The sequence below is a fragment of the Bremia lactucae genome, linkage group LG4, assembly GCF_004359215.1.
Source record: "Bremia lactucae strain SF5 linkage group LG4, whole genome shotgun sequence".
Classification (NCBI taxonomy): Eukaryota; Oomycota; class Peronosporomycetes; order Peronosporales; family Peronosporaceae; genus Bremia; species Bremia lactucae.
This window is the reverse complement of record NC_090613.1, coordinates 4,001,882-4,019,904: the sequence shown is the minus strand read 5'-3', so window position 1 is coordinate 4,019,904 and position 18,023 is coordinate 4,001,882. Positions and strand designations below refer to the sequence as shown.

Here is an 18,023-nt window from a genome sequence, read left to right as displayed (position 1 = left end):
GCTCGATCTAATGTCGAGTGCCTTAATCCATAGGCAACTCGCATGGAACTATCTAGGGAATACAAGGACTCGCTCGAGCAAAAAAAAAGTTTAGCTCTTGCTCATCACGCATTAGCACTAAGGTCAATGCGAAAGATACTAATGTTGATTTAATTTACATTGAGGTGGACAAACTCAGTAATAACAATAATGTTATTACTGACTTTAATAACGATGCTGAAAGACTTAACATCAAAAAGAAAATTATTAATGAGAACGATAATACTCTTAATAACGAATAGATTTAAATACCGCAGTGCGAGCCGGTCGCACTGAAAACAAAAAAAGAGATAGCAGGTAATTTTTTTTGGCTTGAGAAGCATGGGTCCGTCTTGTACAGGAGTCCATCGCTGATGCGGTGGACCAACAGAAACGGAAGACAACATACCATCAATTAATTCTAATAACCCAGTCGTACTGTCTACGGTTGACCTTCTGAAACATGTCGTGATGAAGGCAGTGATAAATTACTGCCCAGGTATATTGGGCCGTTTTGTGTTCTACATCGCTGCCTCGTGGTATGCGTGCGCGCATCCTACGTTTTATGTTGGGTATCTATGGGTACGAGGCTTCTTCCAATTCCGGGTTACACCGGAACGGTCGAGGGCATCGCCAAAGCCTGATGGTTTCGAGCCAAAGCCTTGTTGTCTCGGAACATAGTCTGATTCTCTTGAACCAGACGATCCACTCTTTCCTTCAAGGAAGAGATCTTCTGACGAGCTGTCACCAGCTCGTTTTGAAGGGACTGACATGTCCTCTTGTTCGCCATTTGTTCAGTCGCAACCTGCGCACAATTTTTCATATGGTCACGAAACACATTGTCGACAGTCACCGCTAACTCGCTGCGATGGGCTCGCTCGTGATCAAGATCCTCCTTTAGATAATAAGAGGAGTGGTCCAATCACGATGTTGATTCGGGCTCGTCAAATGAGTCGATCCCGATTCCCCCCCCTCCACATCCGTTGACAAATTCGAGTGATGAGAAGCATTTTCATGTTGAAAGCTTCTTGAACCGCCGTGAGGTAAAGGGGGTTCGAACGAGTCATCTCGTTCGTTGGCGAGGGTATCCACCCTCGCATGATAGTTAGGAACCTCGTTCCCAACTGATGTTGGACGGGTCTCGTCTTGCAGTACGATGAGAACATCCGCCTCGACAGAGAGTCCATCAAGAACGAACGTTTCCCGCGCTCGTAATAGTATTGAAGGTTCTCAATCCCTTGATGCATCTTGTTAGATGAGCGTCCTCAAATGAGAATCTTTAAGGGAATATTTCTTTGCTCTCTACCTCAAGCTTTGGGGTACATGCTTCTTTAGAGGCATGACCTGCCCCTTTAAAACAGCATTGACATGAGTCCCCCCACGAAAGGCAAGGAATTCCTGCCTGTCTAGACAAACGTTGTAGCTTATAGTGTGCACCGACTACGGTCCGTTTCTCGAACCGTTCACGGAGAGCATTTAGCTTGTCAGGCCTATGTTTTGCATATTGAGCACAAAGGCTGTCCAAGCTTGGAGCAAAGGTTTGCATCCTTCCCCCGCATAGAAGAGTACTACCGATGCCGATAAAGAATTCCGTCTCATTCTCACCAGTGAAGCCTGGCTGAGTCAAATAACGGAATGTGATATCGATCGTTGTCATACCAGACCAACGAATTAGGTTATTCTTCGAGGGGAAACTATGTCTATTTTCAGGAGCGAGCCGCAACGTTTTGCGATTCCTCTCTTGATGGCGCATGTTAACGTTAACTTGGCCCTTGAAGCAATCCCTAGAATCACTCCTTTCCTGGCGTATGCAAACTAGCACCACCAGTAACACTCTTCCCTACAGATCACTTAGTTTCTAGTGACGTATACTTAGTCACCAGAGTGATCATCGCCCACGAAGTCACCATCCGATGACTCCCCACCAAACTCGTCATCACCTCTTAGGTTGTCACATTAGAAACCAAAGGTTTAACGGACTCGTCCTTAGGTGATCCGGCGGCATTTACAGTAGCCACTGAGTCGGGCGGTGCCGGTGACTTGGTCCAGTCACCTACAATTGGTGTAGCAGGTGACTTGTCACCGTCACCTGCAATTATATTATCAGATGACATATCTCAGTCACCTTCAATTGGGGTAGGAGGTTACGTATTCCACACAGTCGACGCATTAGCGTCTACTTAAACATTTGCAATACTAACAGCTGCACTAATCCGTGCAGCTGCCAGCTTTGCGGCCTCACGGGCCACGCGCACAGACTTGTTTGTCGCCATGTTGATCTCGGTCAAAATCAATAAGGCAAATAATAACGGTATTTTGATTAAAATCAATAATGCAAAATTACACGGAAAGACATAATAGTATTTCCGGTCACCCTACATCAGTCGCAATAGTGACTGTTAGTTAAGGTGGGGTGATGAAATGGGGTGTCTCGTTTCATAGGTATTATTTCCTATAAGAGGAAATAAACAAAGAAATACGAAATTATATCTTCATTAATTTTAACTTAAATAGTACTCATATTACCAAATTTGGTAATTGATACAATAAAACATTAGGTCTATTGATCGGTTGATTTAAGTCTAAATCAGTCCAGTCAATCATTATAAGACAAGGATAGTGTGGATCGCAAGGACGCGACATCCTTAGTTAAATATTAATATAATACGTTCAGAAGTAGATAGATGATCGTTACTTAGGAAACTAAATACATTAATACAGCTTTACTATTCTCTATTGATAAGCCTTAGTCTAGACCTGTAAGCTAAAGACCCTAAGATCCATAGAAACCTTCCTCTGTAACTTTGTGTACGTGTAATTTCGAGGCATCTCACCTACATTGTAATCAGTGTAAGGTTAACTAGTACTGATCAGTACTATTGAAAGGTGCCCCGTTACACAAGTGGTGGGTCTAATTACTTCACTTGTGTGGGGCAACTTTCATTGCGAATAGGTGCGAATCCAGCGTGGGAAATGCGTCGTCTGTGTACGTGCTACATGTGATGCTCACTCACAGGCTTCACCACCGAGCTAAGAAGTTGTCATCACCACTTTTGTTGTTCTGTTAGGATCATGGCAGGGGTATGGCCATTTCCATATGTTTCGATCCAAACAAGGAGATTTTCTCTCTCTTGTCCTCATATGTCTCAACACTGACAACAAGAGGGCAAGCCTTAGGCTCCTGATCAGGTACAGGAATTTACCGAGTTGCATAAATGCTGCTAAGTGGTCCGATATAGAAAGATTCATGTTGCAGAAAGGCTTTAAGCCTTGCAACAAGAACCTTTGGGCCCTGAAAAGGATGTGATCTCTACGATCCAGCCCAAACAAATTTGTAAGGTTATCAAACGCTACGCGTTTCACCCCTAAAAGTTTGAGAAATGGATCTATGTCAGCAGACGCTCGGACTTATAAAGACTCAGGCGTAGATTGGCGAATCGGACTTAATTCATTAAGATTATACGAAAAACTAAACTTTAATTAAAATTTAAAATGTGGAACCTTACCTTAATTCCACCAGATCTCTATCTGGTGGCTACTACTCGTATTTCGTATCACCTACATAAAAATGGGATTGTTTTAGCCAATCAGAAGCCTTACTTATTGCGCTCCGCATATTTTTTTTCACGATAAAAAAACATCGTTTTGAATCGGGCTGGGTCAAGTTGATCTACTCTCCATATCCTTCTTTTTGACTTGTAAACAAGCGGGTCCTACGAATTATTATCAATCACAATACATTCTCTATATCACACTCAATTTCTACTTTCTTCCTTGTCAGGCTGTTCTACAATGCTTCCACCACACCACCCAATGCATCCTTTCCCAGCACAATGGCCCTGACGGATGCAGCTCGCGAATTCGCTCATGCAGAAGGATATGCTGTGTCTACCCTAAATTCCGACAAAAAGAAGATTATTTTGTAATGCGATCGACGTGGTACCTACCTGCAAAGGGCAGCAACATGACTTGAGTTGCCGCGAAACTCTGCGAGCCGATTGACTAATTGCCCGTTTCGTCTATCAGGGCGTCTACCAAGCGATAACAGCTTGCAACTGCGAACTTTTCATAGGGAACATAATCATGAACCTTCAGACAACATAAGTAGTCATCCGACTGCCTGACGCTTTCAATCAGAGCAAAATTTGTTAGTACAAAAACTTCTTAAGGCTGGGATTGCGCCGAAAGAAATTGTCACAACCCTACGCCAAATAGATCCCAGCACAAAAGCAATAGGAAGGACAATCTACAACGAGCGCCAGCGGTGCGAGCAGAAGAGCTTCGCAATCGTACACCACTGGACGCTCTATTTGACATTCTGCATCATGCAGAGTGGGTTTATAGGTGTGAAAGATGATTATCATCATCTTTTCACACCTATTCTATGCCAGCCAAAAATCTGTGGAACTCCTTTACAGACATCCATACGCTTTGGTGGCGGACTGCACCTAGATAGGTGCAGTCCACCACCAAAGCGTAAGGATATCTGTGATCGATTCATAATGCCGGATCCTCCATATCACTGGTGTCACAAGCTTCAACACTTCCTCCCAATTGCTATTGCTTTCATCAGGCATGAACGTGAAGCGGACTACCTTTGGGCTCTCGATCAACTGCCACAGACAATCACAACAGACCGAGAATTTGCCCTAAAGAATGCCCTGAAATAACATTTCCCACCTCAACCCATCTTCTATGCGTTTAACATATTTAAAAAAACGCTCTAGCAAATTGTCGTAAGTTTTTTGGACCTGGGGATGACTGGAATAAATTCGTGAAGAGTCGGACAGATGTAATCTATTCGAAATCAGAGGAAGTGTAAATCAATCTCATGATAAGCATGCACTCAACATATACTGCACTGCCTAACATGCTGGCCTATCCGGATACCACCTGTCTGACACATAAAAATTAATTTATTTACGCATACACCAGGAATTGCATGCATTTTGGCCACGTCACATCATCGAGAGCTGAAGGGCTTCATCATATGTTAAAGAGCTACATAAGTGTTCCGGAAAAAACTTGGGTGATGTACAAACTCGCGTAGCTCATGCTGCTTAAGCCCAGATTGAAAATCTTGGTGTTTAGCTGTCGTAGGAGCGAATGCAAGTCATGCACAAACACAGAAAATCCCTTTCTTTGCTGTAGTGCGCCGCATTTCAATATACGCACTAGGAAAATGCTTTGAGCTATGAGTTATCTGAAGATCCTACCAATGCCACCATAACCTGTTCAGTTGCGTGTAATTCAAGAATGGAATACCCTGTCAGCATCAAATAATCTGCTTTTCTAAGAAGTGGCCGCCCTCTCACTGTTAAGAGTTTCCACCATTAATGGCGCTTGGATGCAGCTGCGCCTGCAGCCATGCCTGAAGTGGGTAGACAAAATGTTGCCACCATATTAGAGGCTGTCAAAGAACGTTACAACATGGTGGAGTATCGCCATCAAGAAACCATTATGGGAACAGCTACGATAAATTGCAGTCTGGATGATATGGCTCCAAGAATTCTGTCCCTTAGCGTACTCGTGGTCGCTCAACTGGATCTAGACCGTCACAAAAAATAATAATGTGCATCAATCATCAAGGCAACGAGATCCATCTGAATTTGAGTTTGTTCAAGTAGCGGATTGCTCGAAACTTTGCATACAATCAGGTCAAAATGCACGCAGGTGCCCCATCGCTCAATCTCTGGCTCTTTTAAATAAGTCCTTTTATCCATCTGAATTTGAGATTGTATAAGCAGCAATTCGTTGAAGACTTTGCAGTATTTGCAGGAATAAGGGTCACAATGCACGCAGGTGCCCTTAACGCCGAATATCTGGCTCTTAAATAAGTATTTTTTATCCACTTCATCAACTTGCCATTCCACCCCAGCATTTGTTATTTCCACCCGTCATTATTTTTTCCACCCGTCATTATTTTTTCCACCCCTTATTTGTCTTTTTCCGCCCATATAAATAAATATGCGAAGCGTTATACATAATGCTTCTGATTGGCTAATCGGAATCAAGTTGGCAGCGACGGTATTTTTTTGCATGGGGTGGAAATAACGAAATGGTGGGGTGGAAATAACATTCCCCTTTATTTATTATCTAAGTTCTTAATAGCAAAAGGTGTGTTGTGAATTGTACACTTCAACCGAAGTATGCCCCATTACAATTTTATATTCCGTTGCATGGTTGCTACTCTGGCAAATTGCAGTGCACAATTTCGATTTGGCACAGCCATAAAAAATATGGTTTTCGGCACTTCATATGGTACGGATTCTTTATTCGATCAGGAGAATGATACTATGAATTCTGTAGGCTCTTATTTCCTCGATTTTTCGTTCCAAGTTGCTTAATTCTTCATGGAAGGTCCTGTCGCTGCGGATGCGCTCTTTGAGCAATAGTAATCAGGCAGCAAATAATAGGTGGGCGCGAGTGGGCTTTAATATATGCCCCGTCATGATTATTTAGTCCCCTTAAAAGTCTTGGCCCGCAAACGCTTGATTACTTACGCCATGAGCTATTTAGTGCTTGTACGTGCGCAAATAGCCCATGCTTTAGTAGGGTTGGCAATTGAGACCGTGAATGAGTCTAGCTAGTATCATGCATCTTTTTGTGAAGATGCTCAGACTTGGAAAATGATTTTTATGACACTATCGCGTTAGAAGCTCAGCTATTTAAAATGAGACTTGTCGAACGCAAATCGTGTATAAGATTTATAAAAAGCCTTCCCATCTGGGAGGTTACCGGCATGACTCTTCCGTCTCGTGGAACAAGACGAGTATATTTTCACCGACCTTTCGACGGGCGTGTACACGTCGATAGCGGCGAGTATGCTAACATCATACGTTTCAATTGAGAAATATTAAATAACAATACTCAGATTTGTGACTATTTTTGAATAACGACTACAGTATAACCTGTCTAAATTAATAATGTTGGGACGCCCTTTCCTGATAAATTTAAAAAGTTTAGAATTTTAGACAGGTGTAGTATCCCACAGATAAATTAATTATTTCGCTTTTTTGGAGGGATGTGGTTATAAAAGAAAGGCCTCTCCCACAATCCCCAAGAAGAACTCAGCAGCGCATCAACAATGCCTCTGGGAGGAGCACGCCACAATGACGGACGATGTCCGTGTGGCTCTCTGCAAACATTACACATAGAATCCCGCACTGATCTAGGCACAGCTTGTCAATTGACTTCAGGACAAATATCAGCTGGGGGTCAGCCAGGCGACGGTCTCCAGCACGCCGAAGAAGAAGGCAGACCATCTTCGACTTTCAGAAGACAGCAGTAATGTATTCACTGATGGAATCAGCTCTGCTGGCTTGGTTTAATGCCCATTCGGATCGTATCAGTCTTAGCGGAGACGTTGCCCGTGAACATGCAGAGCGGATTTTGGACCTTCTTTGTCCAGGACATGAACTATTTCAGCTTTCCAACGGATGGCTGGAATCCTATATAGCTCTGAATGGAATCCGCGCCTATCGCAGTTCGGAGAGAGCGGCGCGATGGACATGGTTGATGAGGAGGATGCGCTTTCTCCCTTATGCGAGGTCCTCAATTAGTATAAATGGAAGAATATCTACAACATGGGTGAGACTGGCTTGTTCTATCGGATGCAGGTAAGCACTCTGCGAAGGACACCAAATTTTGTTATCTGGTGGCTAATGCAACTCTTCTGTTTCAAGCTGACACTTCGCTTGCAACAGGGAGCTGAAGGGGTGAAAGCAAACAAGGAATAAATGTGACTGTCTACTGCAATGGTGATGGGTCCGACAGAGGCCCCTATGGATCATTGGCACTACGCCACTTCTCGCTGCTCCCGCCATGTCAATCTCCAGAACCTTGGCTATCAGTATCGCAGCAACAAGAAGGCCTAGATAACACAAATTATCATCTTGGAGTGACTGAGGGACTTCGATGGGAGAATGGCAAACCGCAAGGTGCTGCTGATCCTGGACAACTGCAGTGCACACGTCCTGCTTGCTGATCTGTCGCAGCGAATCGCAATTCGCAACACGACAATCTACTATATTTCGCCCAACATGACGTCGAAGCTTCAGCCGTGCGACCAGGGTATCCTACGCAACCTCAAAGCCTACTAGGCGCAGCTTCTCCCGTATGCTCCTTCAGGATCTCGACAATGGTGTCGTTGAGCCGGCAAAGATAAACATCTTTCATGCTATCTAGGTGTCAGTCTCAACTTGGTCTAACGATGTCCGCATTGAGACCATCCATAACTGTTACCGGCATTGCAACATCCGGTCAGAACCAGCTGATGCTGCACCAGTCCTAGAGGAGCAGTGCCTTGACAATGAAGTCATGGTGGAGATGGAACATCAGATTAGACGCTTCAGGTATCCTATCGTGATGAACATCCGCAACCTGCTAGACTATCCTACCGAGCGGATCACATCATACATTCCAGACGTGGATGAAATCATTGAGGACCACCTCCCGACTCAGCCTGAGGACGAGCAGGAATCGCTGTCGTAGATGCTCAGAAAGCACTCGAGTTGCTTGAGACAATCTGGCTGCAACAGGATGGCGGCGCGCTGGGTTTTCTCAAGTCCGTACAGCAGATGAAGGACAGCGTTGGAGCAATCCGCACAAACCAAATCGCTCAGCCTGACATACTGTAACGGGGCACTACGACTTGAACTGCTTCAGTACAAGTCCATTTCGCACTGCCTCAGTTGCAAGTGGTGCCCTACATTATTTCACGTACACTAGTACGTGCAGAGGAAGACTTCTCTTTAAGGCAACTAACTTAAAGAGGGTTAAATGAAAACTGTATTAATATAAGTAAGTATCTCTTCTATCTATCTTGTAAATGCAAACCTAATTATAATCTAATACTAAACATGCAATTGAATACTTATCTGATCTTATCTGTATCTCTCTTTTGTTTATCTCTACAGCTGATTAGTCTGCGAAATAGATAAAATGGTCTATACCTATTTATGGATAAGAATTTTGAACATAACTACATAGAGTAATATCCTCCAAATATTCTCTACGTTTTAGATAATATATTAATTAACAGCCTTTAAGTGTTAATTTCATGTAACGATACACCCCGTTACACATACGAGATTTCTTCAGACGTGTTTAGTGCTTTCAATTATTTTACAGTATCTGATTTTTTTCATCAAGAAAAATTATATGAATAATAAATTTAAAAAAAGGGACCTCAAATTGCATTTAATAATTAAATTACAAAGGTTTATTAATCATTAAATGTGCTCGATTAACGACGAAGTTAAATGAATAATTTAAGAATCTTATTAATTAACTCGGGATTTTCTTAAGACAGGCTCTTCTGTTCATTTCATTTTTCTACTTCAAATGAAAGGTAAATTTTGTCTGGCTCAATCAAATGTGAAACATTCTCAACATCTAGAGCTTCAAGCAAAAATTCTACAGCATATCAGATTTTGCTCGTCACATAAATTCTAGCTGGGTATGTGAGCCAGCTTCGTGAAAGACGCATCATTTTTTCCCTGTCAAAACAACTATTTCTCTGCTTACAATTATTGGGTAAACTATTCCTACGAGGAAACAGCCTCGACTGTAACCAGTATGTAACATAGTCGCATGTTGAAAGAGAATTAACGCAAGACAAAGTTGTCAACACGCAAACACACAGAAGACAATCGCGATAATGCACATATATTGGATTGTTCATGCTTGAACTTTATATGGCGCAATAGTCCCGAGTCCGTAGGCTTACAATTCGTGCGATTGTAAGCTCGTTGGCTGCAGTGCGTCCTATATGTCGCAGCTGAGCCATAACATAGCAGGCTATCCTGACAAATACAAACACAGTTTCCTGTAAGCATTTTTTATTAAATATAAACAGTCCCGATCGTTAGCGCGAATGACTATTTTTTTGGTCAAAGCTAAACTTTATCGCCTATATTACCAGGCTTTGGCTTCATAAAAGAGAAATCTACGGGGACGCGAGCTGGAGTAAGGGACCTCGAATAATCCAAGTGAAATATAATGATAATATCTATAGGTTATGTAGTTTTACGCTAGAGTTGCCATATCGTGCGTCTGTCGTAAAGCCGTCAGCTGGAATAAGAACGAATCTTAGCAAATGTTTCTATCAATATAGAATGCACTGCACACCCCTCCCGACTAAACCGACTGAATGGGCCGCCAATCGAGCTCAGAGAGCGACCAAGTTTCACGCCAAATACGCACAAATCACGCGATCGGATATTCCGCCGCTTGCCGTATGTATCAATTGGTCGAGACTGGCGCCGACAGCTGTTCTCGATGATTGCTTTTTCCAAGAACGTCGGTGCAGAACCAAGACATGTGTGTGCATGACACGGGCAACTCGCGAGTTTTTTACATCTGACTCTTATGCGGCTAAAGGCACAGTGCCGCACAAGCTCAAAATAACGACTCCTACAGTTTGCCTTGTCACGTGATCAACCTCGTTTTGAATTGATAGTGGCAAGTAAGTGGACTGCTATTGATTCCGGCAAGAGGGTTACGCAAGACTTTGGTGCAGGGAACAATAGAGCTGTTTTTATCGAACCTTCAGCGCAGATTCCAGGAAAGTTGCGCTGGCGTGACGCTTCGGGCTCCGGAGGCTGGACAATGCAGGTCCACCGACGGTGGCTCAGATTCGTGCTGGTGGTACTGCTCATGAATTCACAGGCCAATGCACAGATTTTTGCAGTGCAAAGTCGCGATGGGGATCCAGAAACGGTCTTGAATTTTAAAGAGGATCTCAATAATGGACGTGTTCCAACGTTGGCGACGCAACGACCAGAACGGCCATGGTTGCTTGACCAGAATGCATCGTCGGACTCGTCGGAACCAGCAGAGCCCTCGACACCGACGCCCGAGGTTTTAAAACCAACCGACGCACCAAGTACACGGGCGCCTTTGACAAGTGCTTCCCCGGGAGTGAATAATAAGGACGTAGATGCTACCGACAAACCTTTACCTGTTAACAAACCCGTCGATCCTGCAAAGCGCGACGCCAATCGAGACAAAGCGACTGGTGTGGTAAAGCCAAAGGACGAGACCACGGAGGTTACGTTTACAAGGTCCCCACTTCTTCAACAGACAGCGCCTGTGTCCGACGCCATCCCCACGGCTGACAGCAATGCTAATTTTGACAAGCCAACCTCCAGTCCTCCAACTGAAGTTGAAATCAAGCCAGAGGAGTCGAAACCCGTGCCAAATGCACCACCGAAATCAATTTCTTTAAAAGTGAGGAAACAAATCATCGATCCCGAGTCTGGATCGGACGACGATGCCAGTGTAGGCTCTAAAAGTGATTTAAACGAGACCCAACAGACTTTGAAACCTCCTACGAAGAAGGATGCCAGTACGATTCAAGAGACTCTCGAATCAAATACAGTCGATTTAAAGACAAGTAAAACAAGTGACAAGACTACGAAACAAGACAATTTATCCGACAATGGTACGGATTCAAAGCAAGAAGCAGATACGTCGCGATCATCTTCGTCGTCTGGATCGCCGTCGGCCGCGGCGTCCGTATTAGCTGATGCAGCATCGAATGCCACGAGTACTGCATCAAATACGTTAATGCTTGGTTTAATGATGGCAGGCGCGATTGCGCTTGTGTTACTGGTCGCCCTCTTTGTATACAAGAAAACCAATCAACTGGTCCAAGACGACGACCCTGGTCTTGAAAGAGGACGTCACGATCACACTCAAGGCGTGGCTCAAGCGTCAACAGTGGCGGCAAATTATCATCAGAATCACAACATGTCGCCAACAGGGTTTAGTGACGACAATTACCCGCCAAATCCTGGCAATAGCCAATTCGATCAGGAGCCTTACGATCACGATGGAGGTCGACTTACGTACAATGATCCAAACCTCGACATGTTGACACCACGAAGCCAAATCGCTTTAGCGCATTCTCAAATGTCCTTGCCACCAATGGCGCAAACAAATTCTTCACACGGTACGAGTCAGTATTCGCAATACTCGTCCCAGTCGTCGTCGTTTTATGGTCAAAGTATGTATAGCTCTGGTCACTCGGGGAATCACTTTCAATCAAAGTATGACAGTCGACATCGAGAGGATCTTGCTTCCGAGGACGAGAGCGATTTTGGGGGCGATTCGATTCAAGATCTGTCGAATGGATGGCATGGAATGGGTCAAAAAGGGTCGAAAAAGACGACAAAGCGACCGGATTTGTCTTTGGACGAGTCGTTTTTTGAACCCAAAGACTCGCGATCGACGTCAGCAAGTGATTATCACGGCCAAACGCGCTTTCAAGCGTCCGGCCAGACAGAATACCGCATGTCCACGGCAGATGAGAGCAGATATATGGGCGACGAGAGTTTTGCGGCCACGAATAGTAATTACGACCAGAGCCACTACAATGGCGACCCGAGTTTTCAAAGCAGCGGCTTTAGCGAGTTTGAGGCATCTGGTGCACCCCGCCGACGAGGGGATAGTAGCAATCATGACGCGTCTTCGTTTTATCGGACCAAAGATTCTCGATTTACGGACGCTTCATACTATTGAGCGACTTACGAGTCCTGACCAATTTTAATGTCCCTCAAAAGTTTGTCCATGGTTGTGTGTAAACCTACGGATGTCTGTCAAAATGGAATTCAAATTAATTTATACTTTTGGCGATTGTATTCCTGTAAATTTGTATTTAAATTGCGAATTTTTCATTGTTCGTGAAAAACAAATTAATATATAGATTGAAAGGTTTTCTTTAAAAAAAATAAAAACAACCGACTGATGTGATGTACACCAAGTGCGTCCGATCTCGTTCCGCAGTGGCAGAGACATCCTCGCCCCTTGGCAGACCTTGCAACTCTTCTTTGGCTCGTTGTTACGCCTCGTGGGGCGCGTTTAGTACGCAAGTGCCAATTCTTTGCAACGTATTGCAAGATTCAGTATCAAACCGCCGAATCTCTCGTGTTGCCACGAGTAGATTTAATACCGAGAACATCACGCTAGAAGACGCGCCATGGCGGACGCGCAGGATGTCCAGACGCTCAAGATGCAAGGCACGTGACATCGTGTGGCCATTTAAAGCACACTCTCTTCCTTTGTGACAATATCGTGTGGTTTGTAGTGGTACGGAAACACGAGAATGACCCGGATCGTCGACGTTCGACTCATTTGCGATTAGAACCGCCACGTACGTGGCCATGTTGCAGTCCTTTTTCGTGCCATGATGCGACTTTAGACACTAATACGCGTTGTAACACGTAGAATCCGATGTCCGATTAGCGAGTTCTTTCCAACGGGCCCGCACATCAGGCGTTCATCGCCTTCTTCGCTCCAATACTAGCAGTATCGGGAGCTATGTACCACCGACAAAGGAGAACGATAGTACTCCTACCGGCAATAATGCGTCTAGCAGCAACGCGATTGTTGAAAACGACAAGCTTTATGACTCGAAAGAAATGCCTTCCGTGCCTGAATCGGTCAAAATAGACGATCATCTCGCTACTGACCAAGTCGAAGACGATCCAGTGCCTTTGTATCTCGAACACACATGGACCCACGTGGTGCTTAAAATGACGGCGTTTACCGAAGAAGATACCGTCACAAGCTTTACGTTTGATGAGAAAGGAGGCGGTATTGGCCAAACTTGTGAGAATATTGCAAGTATACCTGCCGATACACTCCTTGCAGAGACCGACCACGCACGTGTGCTGTATAGTCACGGGCGTTTCTATTTAGTCAATGGCGACCAAGCAAATGGGGACACGTTTGTGCGGTTAAGTCCCGTGGAAACCCAAGCAAATGACGAAAATATGGGCGATCGTATGCAATGGCCTCTCGAGCCTCACGTGGCATTTCGAGTTGGAAAATCGGATTTTCTTGTTACATCGTTTCACGAAGAATTGCCAAGTCTTACGGTCTCGGCATTAAGTGGCAAATTAGCTGGCACGGAGTTTGTGATTACACAAGAAGGTGCAGGAATTGGTCGATCTGCGGAGAATCAAATCCATACAAGTGATGGGGAACTCTCTCGAAAACATGCTGCAATTTGGTTTGATGAATTGACGAATCAATTTTATTTGATTGATTTAAACTCGACGAATGGGACATTTATGAAACTCGTGGGAAGTTATCAAGAACCCTATCGACTGGAAATTGGCGACGATTTACTCGTGGCACAAACGTGTTTAACTGTCAATCGGTTTGACTTTGGAGCGCATGCCGACATGGGCGCTCGTAAACATATGGAAGACGCGCATACGATTATTCAAGACTTGTGTATTGAACCATTAAGTCGTTTGGGATTGCATCCCCAGTCATTCTTTGCTGTCTATGACGGCCATGGCGGTGACGAAGCATCTTCGTTTTTGAGTGACGTGCTCCACCATAGCCTCATTACCGCGTTTTTCATGCACACGAGTGAATTGAAACCTTTACTAACAATGACAATTGAGGAATTGCAATCAATCATCATGAAGCGCTTGACCAATGCGTTTGAACGTACGGATGAAGAATTTTTAAGGACCTCGGATCGTCCGCAAGCTGGAAGCACGGCCACGACAGTCTTTGTGGCGGGCAAGTATCTCTTTGTGGCCAACGTTGGAGACTCGCGCACTGTCTTGAGTCGCAATGGCACAGCTGAACGACTTTCAAATGATCATAAACCCAGTCGAACGGACGAAGCGCAGCGGATTCGAGAGACTGGCGGCTTTGTGATTCACGGACGTATTATGGGCGAATTGGCCGTCTCGCGTGCCTTTGGCGACGCCCCTTTCAAGTCGTTTGATCTCGTCGAGCCTTTGGTCGATGACATTGACACGAAAGCACGGAACGAGTACAATTCGCAGGAATTACCGGTGAATCCCAACGATATTTTAAAAGGTCCATTAGTGATTCCGACGCCAGAGTTTACCGTCACGGAATTAACAGACGAGTGCGAGTTTGTGATGCTCGCAAGTGACGGATTGTATGATGTGTTGAAAGATCAAGAAGCTGTGGATTTTGTTCGTCGAAAACTTGTCGAATTGAAAGATGTGCAACGGGCTGTTGAGGTGTGTGAGTGAGTGGATTGTGCTAGATGATGCTTGTGGTGGATTAATGGCGCGATTCTCTCTCGTTTTTCTTTGTGTAGGCGCTTATTGAGTATGCCATTTTTCATCAGCGGTCGACCGATAATGTGACATGTGTCGTTGTGATGTTTAAAGAGGCGAAAGAAATAGTGTGGCAAAGTTCCTCGTAAACATGAGTCTGAGCGCTAAAAAAGAGGACAAAACATCAATATATAGGATAGGACGGGACAATTACTACTATTGAACGAAAAATTGCCGTATGGGTTTAAAAAGAGTAAAACCACATTTTAGGAAGAGAATTTCTAAACTCACTTCATGCAGTTTTTAGTCAATTTAATTTCTGAATTACAGCGTATCACATTGCATTACATAGATCAACGCCAAACTCTCCGTGCACGATCACCAACTGCGGCGTTATCTGACGGCTTTCCATTGACTTTTTTGCGCGGTTTAGAAAAGTTGGAACCGTCCTAGAACGAAGTGCAAGTAAAGATTTTTTTAAATACAAGAATGCTGGTATCCCATCATGACCCAGACCGTCCCGAAAATTCAAGTAAGCGAAGCCATAAGTGCTTGAACTATCCTTTCCAAGTCACTTTAAAGCAAAGAGCTTGGAAGTTGGAGATAGATAATGGTGCTCAAAACCATGACCTTGTGCATCTTAGTGCATATTCTTCCGTACGCAGGCTTGGGAATACGGCAAGTCAGCAGGTGGTTCGCTTCACAATGCTGTTGTCCCTTCTAGAACAATTTAATAATTGTCTCTCGTTCATCATGGCCAACTAATGAACGTCTTTGAGCGTTACAGGCGTGTGGATGTCGTACGAGTGAGTGCGATGGCCTCACTTGTGGTTCGGTCGTTAGCATGACTGCACAAGACCTCAGTGTGAATACCCAGCACATTGTGGAGTTAGATCCCGACGGCTGTGCACGAGCAAATGCAACATCGAAGGTCCGCTATTGTGACGTGGACATAGTTATTGACGGAAGTGCACAAGCACAGGCAGCGTCGAAGTTCAACCACTCGAATAAGTTAAGAGGTACGAAACAAGGATGCTTTCTTGAAAAGCAACATCCAAGAGAATTTGGAACGCCCGTCTATAAGAGAGAGTGCGAAAGTCCTTGCTCGACTGGAGAGTCGATCGTGAAGGATATCGCTGTGGTAGCGCAACCACAGCTAGAGGATGTTGGGGAGGATATTCACCAAATAATTTCTGAGAGAAGAAGTCCCCGGAAACCTGTGGTCTAAGGTTCCCAGGTACCTTTGGAAATAAGTTCCAAAGAAGAAACTGAGACAATCAATGTCTTAGTAAACAATGGATCAAGTGTAGGCGCTTATACACTTGATCTATTAGCGCCTCCGAAGTTAACTTCGGAGATAACTCGATTGCCAACGCTATAATCGAAACGGTTTTTGCTGATCTGCGTAGTAGTAAAGTCAAGCAGATCTGCCTACTTGTCACAGATGACGACAACGTGGCCAATATTCGGTCGGCAATCGTATTTCTTGAGAACGAACGGATTCTCAATAGCTCATCGATAAACGAAAGTGTCCTGAATGAGAAGATTCGGATTATACGTTTTACGTCCCGATCCTGGGAGTCTTTGAAAACAACCCATATGCATAAAGATTTAGTTGAATTTTAGGATGTCTTCCCTGAATCAGTACCGTGCGAGTTGCCTAACGACAAAGGCACTCGACACGAAATCGACCTTATCCCAGGTTCGAAATACTGTGGTATGAATCAATTGCCGTTGCGTCGTGAACAAGTAATAGCGATCGACAAATTCTTTGCCGAATGCTTAGCAGCGGGCCATGTGAGGGAATCAACTTTCCCACATAGCTCTACAACCTTCTGTGTGCGCAATGCAACAGGAGGTTGGCGGATAGTGCATGCATTCAATAAACTGAATACTGCAACTGTACCGGCTCAAACGCCGATACCACGAAAATATGTAATCATTGATGGCATGTCAAAGAGTACTATCTTTTCGTCAATGAATCTGCTGGATGGATTCTATCAGATCCTTGTGCGTGAACAAGATATTCCGCTCACAGCAGTAATCACCCCCAAGTAGTATGCTATGGGAGTGGCTAGTCATGCCACAGGGGTTTAGTAATGCCCCTGCGACATTTGACAAACGTGTAACCAATCTATTGAGATCGGGGCGGGATTTTGTACCGAGCTATTATGATGACGACTTCGTTCATAGCAGACCCATGAACGGAACGCCGGATGTTGAAGTTCATCGTATCCACGTCCGAAAGGTTCTTACCCTTATGCGTAAGCACAAGTTGCATGCAGAAATGTATATTCGCTGCAAGCGAAATACCTCTTCTTGGGTGCATCGTGGGTAAACACGGTGAATGCCGCGATTCAGAAAAAGATCAAGGCGATCACCGACTGGCTTGTACCAGTCGATGTAAGGGACTAAAACAGTTCCTCGTTTAGCGGCATTTTTGCACAAGTACTCACGTACTTGTGCTAAAATGACAGTATATCTTTCTTCTTTGTTGAAGAAAAAACGTAAAGTTGTCATGGAACCCTGATTGTCAGCTTTCCTTCGATGATATTAAGAAAAGCTGGATGCAAACCCCCATCTTGGCGATTGCAGATCAAGATAGACCATTCCATGTGTTTTGTTACGCTAGCGATTTCGCAATCGGCTCCGCGTTAATGCAATACGATACAGACGCGTCGTCTGTTACCAATCACGTTAGCTGCAACCAGCTGGACGCGATTACCCAGCGCAAGATAAAGAACTCCTTGCCATGAAATATGCACAGGCTAAATTTAGGGTCTCCCGGACGAGATAGACCGTATATGGTATATACGGACCATGCATCATTACGCACGGCCGTAAACAGTCACATCTCTCGGAAAGAATGGCGAGGTGGCTATCCTTCTTCGCGGAGTATAATTTCTCCGTGGCATATAAATTAGGACGTATCAATGTCGTCGCTGATGC

At 44.5% G+C, this 18,023-nt stretch overlaps 2 protein-coding genes across 2 annotated transcripts; both read left to right on the top strand.

The window, feature by feature from the left end:
• Positions 1-10,629: 10,629 nt before the first annotated feature.
• On the top strand, positions 10,630-12,543 carry CCR75_001607 (uncharacterized protein; the record flags this gene model as incomplete). Its single annotated transcript, XM_067959709.1, has 1 exon — positions 10,630-12,543. One exon carries the CDS (start codon positions 10,630-10,632, stop codon positions 12,541-12,543), a length of 1,914 nt encoding a protein of 637 aa, XP_067816284.1.
• Positions 12,544-12,773: 230 nt separating this feature from the next.
• Positions 12,774-15,404, top strand: CCR75_001606 (uncharacterized protein; the record flags this gene model as incomplete). The annotated part of the gene is made up of 4 exons (XM_067959708.1): positions 12,774-13,044; positions 13,109-13,174; positions 13,249-15,035; positions 15,116-15,404. The coding sequence occupies 4 exons, from the start codon at positions 12,774-12,776 to the stop codon at positions 15,221-15,223; spliced, it is 2,232 nt and encodes a 743-aa protein (XP_067816283.1). The 3' UTR covers positions 15,224-15,404.
• Between the last annotated feature and the right edge of the window lie 2,619 nt (positions 15,405-18,023).